Raw genomic sequence first — 552 nt, 5'->3', positions numbered from 1 at the left:
TGGGGCTGGGCCAGGTGAGTGGGATCCCCCCCGTGTCTCCCCAGACCCCCCAGCTGGGGGCTGTGGGGTGACCCCCACTCTCTTGCAGATGGTGGCGACGGTGGCAGTGCTCTGGGTGGGCAAGGTGCTGCGGGTGGTCAAGTTCCCTGACTTCGACAGACATGTCCCACGGCGTGTGAGTTCCTTCCCCGGGCTCCCAACTCCCTTCCTCGGGCTCCCAACTCCCTTTCCCGGGCTCCCAGCCCCCCTCCTTGGGCTCCCATCTCCCTTCCCCAGGCACCCAGCTCCCTTCCCTGGTCACCCAACTGCCTTCCTCAGGCTCCCAGCTCCCCTCCTTGGGCTCCAAACTCCCCGGTCACCCAGCTCCCTTTCCCAGGCTCCCAGCTCCTCTCCCTGGTCAACCCACTCCCATTCCTGGGCTCCCAGCTCCCCTCCCTGGACACTCAGCTCCTCTTCTTGGGTTCCCAATTCCCATCCCCAGGGCCCCTTTCCTCTGCCCCAGGGCTATCTGCGGGTCTCTGCCCCAGCCCCTCACCCACAGTGGCACCACAG

At 66.7% G+C, this 552-nt stretch overlaps 1 protein-coding gene across 1 annotated transcript in view; it reads left to right on the top strand.

The window, feature by feature from the left end:
* Positions 1–88: 88 nt before the first annotated feature.
* The window catches only part of LOC103810531 (UDP-N-acetylglucosamine/UDP-glucose/GDP-mannose transporter), an 8,524-nt gene continuing 8,060 nt past the window's right edge, over positions 89–552 (top strand). The window contains exon 1 of the mRNA XM_009083434.1: positions 89–175. Coding sequence (XP_009081682.1) covers positions 89–175 — 87 coding nt within the window. The remainder of the gene's footprint in view (positions 176–552) is intronic.

This window comes from Acanthisitta chloris, unplaced genomic scaffold (assembly GCF_000695815.1).
Source record: "Acanthisitta chloris isolate BGI_N310 unplaced genomic scaffold, ASM69581v1 scaffold7921, whole genome shotgun sequence".
NCBI classification, from domain to species: Eukaryota; Metazoa; Chordata; class Aves; order Passeriformes; family Acanthisittidae; genus Acanthisitta; species Acanthisitta chloris.
Note: the sequence above shows the minus strand (reverse complement) of the source record. Positions and strands in the feature narration are given on the sequence as shown.